This window comes from Penicillium citrinum, assembly GCF_028827155.1.
Source record: "Penicillium citrinum strain IBT 23319 chromosome Unknown utg000008l:1.0-2707905.0:1.0-2709502.0, whole genome shotgun sequence".
In the NCBI taxonomy this organism is placed as follows: Eukaryota; Fungi; Ascomycota; class Eurotiomycetes; order Eurotiales; family Aspergillaceae; genus Penicillium; species Penicillium citrinum.
This window is the reverse complement of record NW_026622693.1, coordinates 2,359-9,308: the sequence shown is the minus strand read 5'-3', so window position 1 is coordinate 9,308 and position 6,950 is coordinate 2,359. Positions and strand designations below refer to the sequence as shown.

The window sequence follows — 6,950 nt, the reverse complement described above, 5'->3', positions numbered from 1 at the left end:
ATGTCGCTCTCACAGCCAATCATAGCAACTAAAGTTCCTAACAAGGGGCTTTCTAGCCAAATTAAGCTTAGAGTGGGGCACTGGGAAAGAAAACGTCTGTCTTCAAGGGGAATCTGATTTCGAATTCCACTGTATAGTGCCCCCACGCATCGAGGAATGGGCGCGGCGGACCGGGTCCTGCTTCGCTGCAGAGAAGACTGAGCTCATCCATATCACCAGGAAAAGGGGGGTACATCTTCAAGGACATATCACTTTCAATGGAACCGATATCAAACCATCGCCCACAGCTAAGCTGCTGGGAGTGGTGTTCGACCAGGGACTCCGCTGGAAAGAACACATTCAGCAGGCCATCAAACGCGCCACCAAGACGACGCTCGCGCTGAGCGGGCTACGGCATCTACGCCCAGAACAGATGCGACAGCTCTACCAAACATATGTCGCACCCATAGTAGACTACGCATCGACAGTCTGGCACGACCCGCTCAGGGACAAAGTTTATCTCCGACACTTGAACACGGTCCAACAAAGGGTGTTAATCAGGATCCTGTCAGTGTTCAGGACGGTAGCAACCGCAATGCTGGAAGTCGAAGCCCATATACTTCTCACGCATCTCCGCCTTCGCTACCGAGCACAGCGCACTATAGCGAGACTCCACACGCTATCCCGCGACTATTCTATCTGGAATGTCTTATCAAGAGCCCGGAACCATAGAAACAATGTGGGATTATATGCCCGGTTCTTCTTAGCTGAAGTGTTGAAGACCATAGACATCGACAGACTCAACGAACTGGAAACGATTGATCTATGTCTGTTGCCCCTGTAGTGTGTAGATCCCTTTACGGAGATCGAGATTGGGTATGACCGAGAAACAGCGAGGGAAATAGCAGAGACTGTGAGAAATGCAACAGATATTGTTGTCTACTCAGATGCTTCAGGGCGCAAAGATCATCTGGGAGCGACTGTGGTTATATTCAATGATGACGATAAGGCGACGGAGTCTCAACAGATCCAGGTGGGGCCGATGAACCGGTGGTCAGTTCATATAGCGGAACTCATTGGTATCTTCTATGCGGTCAATATAGTATACAAGTTGGTCTACCAATGTTCAAGCACCGGAAACAGTATATATACAACCGCAACAATTCTCTGCAATAGTAGATCAGTTTTGCAGGCAATCCAAAATGTGAAAAACAAGTCGGGCCAACAAATTGTCTATGCAATTCTTCAAGCAGTCTCCGAGGTTCAGACAAAATATATAATACTCTGGCTCCAATGGACACTAGGGCACTGTGAAAACGCTGGCAATGATACAGCAGACCGACTCGCCAAGAATACTGCGCAACCGGACAAAAGCCACACCTTCCGACTGCTGCTAACAAGGGAGAATATCTTCATCCGCGATCGAATCTATGCTCAATGGAGACAAGAATGGAAATCGAGCATCAAAGATTTACATCTACAGAGGATTGACGATACACTTCCGGCGCGTTATACCAGGAAACTATACGGGAATCTACCGCGGAACCGCGCGTATCTGCTGACACAGCTACACACGGGCCACAACTGGCTATCCATCTACGCAAAGAAATTCGGTTTCCGTGATGATGATCTGTGCGAGTATGGTGCGCATGAGACCGTCTCCCATATCCTGTTGGTCTGTCCGAAGCTGCGAGGGCTTCGCATGAAATTGAGAAGCAAATTGGAGAGAGTTTTGAATAGCATCCCGAGCCTGCTGAGAGGCTCAACCGAAGATGAGAAAGGTAATCCAGACATCGTCTCGCGAAGCAAGGCAGTACAAGCTGTGCTGGACTTTGCTGAGACATCACAGCGGTTTCGCAGCCATGCGCCATGAGGGCAGCCTAACGATGGAAACGGCATCTGGCCACGACAGGCCGTGACGAGGCTCTAAGTTTATGTCAGAAAGTGGATCATTCTAGATATATAGTTGTCGTATACTGCATATCGCTTTTTTAGTTGGATCCCAGGTTACGTGATGTATAGATGGTGGCAGCCTATTAGGCTGCCACCACCACTCTAGGCAGAGAGCAGCTACTGAGTCTACAAATAGCTGCACCTACTCGCAGAGCTAGAAAAATAACAATCACCCTTGTACCTCAATCCAGTGTCTCAACTGGTTATGAGCCTCTCTTTTCAACAACAGGCATTGGATTGACACTAGTGATCAAGACTCCAGACTCCAGACGCCCAATTCCGGGCACCAGAAAGGGACATAATCCAAAATGGATGAAGTCAAATCAGATCGCCAACTCCAAGGGAAGACCAACTTCATCAGTTGGAAACGCGAGTTCGAGCGAGCAGCCAGAGCAAATGACGCTCTTGAATTTCTCACGGGCGAAGAAGTCGTCCCAACCAAGCCTAATAAGGATGATTACCTTGCAAAAGTCTCCGAAATCGACACTCGTCGTTCCACCCGAGTCAAGAAAGCTTTGACTCCAACGACTGACGATGGAGACGAGGCAGATGATGGTCAGTCAATTGTGTTGACGACCAACAACACACTCCGCTGGCAGATTGATTACAATGAGCATAAAGCCGCAAAAGAGAAGATGAAACTTGCAGGCAAGCTACTTGACATGTGGGTTTCCGACGGTATAAAGATCGAAATCGAGGATTGCGCAGACGCCAAAGAAGCCTATGATTTTATCAAGAAGCGTTACGCCGTTACAAATGAACGTGCGCGTGATAGTTTGTTAAACTGATTAAACGGTCTCAGACTGGACCAATGTCCATCCGTGACAGAGTACACCAATCAAATCCGCCAAATCAAAGCCGATCTCAAAACAGTGAAATATGACATGACTGACGACATGTTCGCCACTACCATTCTTCATGGCTTACCCCCAAGCTACCGAGGGTTCAAAGAAAAGTATGACTGGATCAGATCAACCAAAGCTGACGAACCCCCCTGATCTGGACTATCTCTTCGAACGCCTTCATGTGGAAGAAATGCACCAGTATCAGGCCAGGGAAGAGAGAAAGGCCAGGGACAAAGCGAGGAGAGATACCAACGCCAACGGTACTCCGAACATGGACAGCAACGCCCGCTACAAGCCGAGGCGAGAGGACAGAGGTCATCTCCGGTGTACCTATCCCGGCTGTGGCAAGACTGGTCATACCGAGGAATATTGCTGGGTCAAGAGCCCCGAGAAGATTCCCCGTTCTCTCAAAGAGAAGTTTGCAAACAATCCCAACAGGGCCAATTTGGCCAATGGCATGGGTGGTGTTGCGGAAATGGATCTCAAAGAATCTAATGACACCTATGTCCGCAATGATACCTTAGGTTCGGATTCCTCCTCTCCAATCTCCTCGAACCCAGCTAATTCCTTGACACAGATGCATAGAGCTGTGTCATGCGTTAGTTTGGGAAGATCAGGGGGAGTTGTTACGGAGAACCCGGTGACCGAGACATTAAATTTCTCTAAGCCTGTTTTGGGAGCTTTCTTGGCAGGAACTTTCTGTACGACAGACACATGGTTAGCAGATACTGGAGCAAACATGCATATCGTCAATGACATGAAGTGGTTCATGAAGGATAAATTTCATCCATCCAATTTAAAGATCAGCACTGCAGACGGGTCTACTACCCTTAAGATTGAAGGAACGGGAGTTGTCAGACTTCTCCTTAGATGCCCTGATGGATTTCAAGTAAAAGTATCACTTTCAGAAGTTGCCTATGCTCCTGAGGGAAAGTGCAACCTATTCTCGGGAGGCATGTTTGTCCGGAAAGCAAAGGTTACCGGCGTCTACAACGAAAAATATATGACATGGATAGATGGTGCCGGCTTTACGGTCGGACACGCCATATTCGATAATGGTCTGTATCATCTGAAAGCCACAAAGGTCTCAAGTCAGGATATCCCGGATAATCTCATCGCAGCTACGATAGATTTCGACGATCCTGTGTGGATATGGCATCGAAGATTGGGTCACCTTGGCTTCCAAAACATGTTGATGCTGCTGAATAGCTCGACTGGGATGGAAATCACTGAAAAGCAAATCAAGGCTAAGCTTAAGGCCGTATGCCCTGTGTGTGCAACTACACGGGCTCTTGTCAAAATCCCACGCGACCCTGCTACGCGTCATTCTCAACAACCGGGGTGGATGGTACACGTTGATGTATGGGGCCCATACCCTATCGAAGGGTTTGATGGCACAAGGTACTTCTTATTCATCACAGATGACTGCACGCGATATACATGGAGTGCGCGATTTGATAAAAAGTATCAGCTCTTTGAAGTGTTTAAGTCTTTGGTCAAACTGATACAGAAAGCTTTCAATATCACAATTCGCTGCTGTCGTTTTGACAACGAATTTGAAAGGGGTCCGATTGGCAAATGGTGTGATTCTCATTCCATAGCCCGAGAACCAATAGAACCATATGCTCATTATCAGAATGGCGTTGCCGAAAGAGCGAATCGCACAATTCGCGAAAAGGCTGCCCCTATGGTCCAGGAAATTTCTATATCTGGACAAGTCTCCAAAATCATTTCTGAAAAGGGCACCGAACTTTTACGAACTTCTAAGATTCCTGAGAACCTTTGGCCCGAAGCTATACAACATGCTGTCTGGCTGAAGAATCGAACCCCGGCGCGTGCACTACGCAAGAAAGATGCTAAGACTCCGTATGAGGCTTTAAGAGGAGTAAGGCCCATCCTCACAAGAGAGCGAATCTGGGGTAGCCGAGCATACATCACATACCCCCAAGAAATGAGGATTACAGCTGCGATGACGAAGCTGCATAGCGCTTGTGGCTGGCTGGATTACTTCGTCGGATGTGAGAGTGAGGCGATCTATCACATATACTCTCCAGAGAAGCACAAGGTCTTCCGTATCGGTGTTGCTAGAGTCGAGGATGGCGAGGGGTTAGAAGATCTCCATAATGCACCATGTCTTGAAGACAGGGTTCCTACACCGGATCTTGAAATGCCAAGCCACATTCCCTCTGGAGAGGAAAATGAAGGCTCCGACGAGGAAGATAGTGATCAAGCTGATGATCAAGATCAACGTATGTCTGAAGCAGCACATGAATCGTCATATGAGATTGGGAGTGCTGATGATGAATACGACACTGAGGAGGAAGACTCGGCAACTGCAGTAATGTCGAAGTATTTCAATCCGCCCAGACACGCCGGTATGGCGAAACGGAAAGTTACAGATATCCCGACAGTGGTTCCAAGGAAAAGCCGGCGAGCAACACACGATTTGCTTGATGTTGAACTGGCACATTCAGACTCGGACTTCGCAGACTCGGACGATGATTCTTGGTATTACTCAGATGACGGAAAGATCTCTCGGGCTTATTGGCAATTTGTGGCAAAACATGGCGGTAATCATATGAAGACTTTCTTGCCCGATGATGGTAAATGCGATCGTTGTTTCCGGAATGGCAGAAGATGCGATTCCGCAGAAAACGGCATACCTTGCTCCACCTGCAGAAAAGAAAGCCAGGGCTGCAGACCACAATCAAAGGAAACGAGGAAGTTGATCCTTCCCGGGAACCGTCACAAGCGTAAGGAAATTGGAAGAGTCCAACAAGAAAAACCATGCCGAAGGTGCTTCCAAACAAATCGCAACTGCTTCCTCGTTAGCCCTGGTGACCCCAAATGTGAGGGGTGTCAGAAAGCAGACATAAGGTGTAACTGGAACCTTACCGGAGCGAAGAAGTCAACAGCCCGACAGGATAGAAGAAGAATCGAGAAAGAGGCAAGATATGAAAAACTCGGATTTGTACCTGTTCCTCGTGAACAGAAATGTTACCGGTGCGCCGCAAGGATAAAGACATGCGATGGAAAAATCCCTTGCAATCAATGTGAAACTCCCCAATTACGTGTAACGTGCAGGCCGCAAGGATTGGAAACCTTATCGTCGTGTAACCAATGCACCTATGACAGAGGCAGAGGGTGCGATCGTGGCCGACCCTGCAAAGGCTGCATCAGGAGAAAGTCGACATGCACCTACGAAGCTCAAGACGGTTTGGTGTCCAGAATTTACCAGGTCCCGGGAGCGCCAATCCCGAATGGATTTTCCTCTGTGGGACCCTTGCCAGATGGTGAACCCTCTGATATAGAATGCGTGCGCTGTCAAAGGCAAAAATTAAACTGCGATGGGGAACAGCCATGTTATCCATGCGTTAAAGCACAGAAGACAAATAGTATCGCCAGCTGCAATTATCGACTATCGGACGGGACGTACGAAGCGTGGGCGGTCCGTTCTTTTGAGGTGAATGACCTTGGCGAACGGACACTGCGAACAGACTATGAACACTTCACCGGTCGGGGGAAGATCAAAGTCTCTCAAGAACTCAAAGCCATACGAGACTCACTAGAAACCAAATTACCCAAGGAGAGAAGGACTAATCAACTCAAATCGGCGGATATCAGCGACTCCGACGCAAGCAGAGCGGAACCAAATGTGCAACAACGGCCGGCCCCGAGCAGCAGCAAGCAGTTCAAATATGGACTCACCGCATATACTGAGCACGATCCACCGGATCTTTCGTTGAAGATGGGCGGTGGAGCTAACTCAAAATATCATGAAGCGAAAATGGAGGAATTGAAATCCCACAGAGAGAAAGGAAATAAATGTTATGGGCAGTAGCCTTCAAGCAATTCTTGACTTTAAGGTCCATTTTGCGAATTAATTTCCTGTTTCTGATGAGGGCGAGTGCTCCTGGTATTTGGGCATGCACATAGAGCAGAAACCTGGGGAGATTCACCTCCATCAAAAGCAATATATCGACCAAATTGTCCAAAAATACGGATTCGGAGATGCTGTTCCGGTCAGGACGCCTTTGGACAAAAATATCAAACTCGCAAAACAAGATGGGTACACCGCGGACACCAAATTTCGTAAGGTATATCAGTCAAAGGTTGGATCGCTCAATTTTAGCAGCAATCAAACAAGGCCGGACATTGCTTTTGCTACCGGTT

The 6,950-nt window shown here is 48.1% G+C and overlaps 2 protein-coding genes across 2 annotated transcripts; both read left to right on the top strand.

Annotated features, from left to right (window-relative positions):
* N7469_008434 (ribonuclease H family protein) lies at positions 1–1,852 on the top strand (the record flags this gene model as incomplete). The annotated part of the gene is made up of 3 exons (XM_056647352.1): positions 1–94; positions 138–806; positions 873–1,852. The coding sequence occupies 3 exons, from the start codon at positions 1–3 to the stop codon at positions 1,850–1,852; spliced, it is 1,743 nt and encodes a 580-aa protein (XP_056497117.1).
* Positions 1,853–2,240: 388 nt separating this feature from the next.
* N7469_008433 (GAG-pre-integrase domain-containing protein) lies at positions 2,241–6,618 on the top strand (the record flags this gene model as incomplete). Its single annotated transcript, XM_056647351.1, has 6 exons — positions 2,241–2,706; positions 2,761–2,830; positions 2,889–4,049; positions 4,923–5,380; positions 5,862–5,992; positions 6,163–6,618. 6 exons carry the CDS (start codon positions 2,241–2,243, stop codon positions 6,616–6,618), a joined length of 2,742 nt encoding a protein of 913 aa, XP_056497116.1.
* Positions 6,619–6,950: the final 332 nt, after the last annotated feature.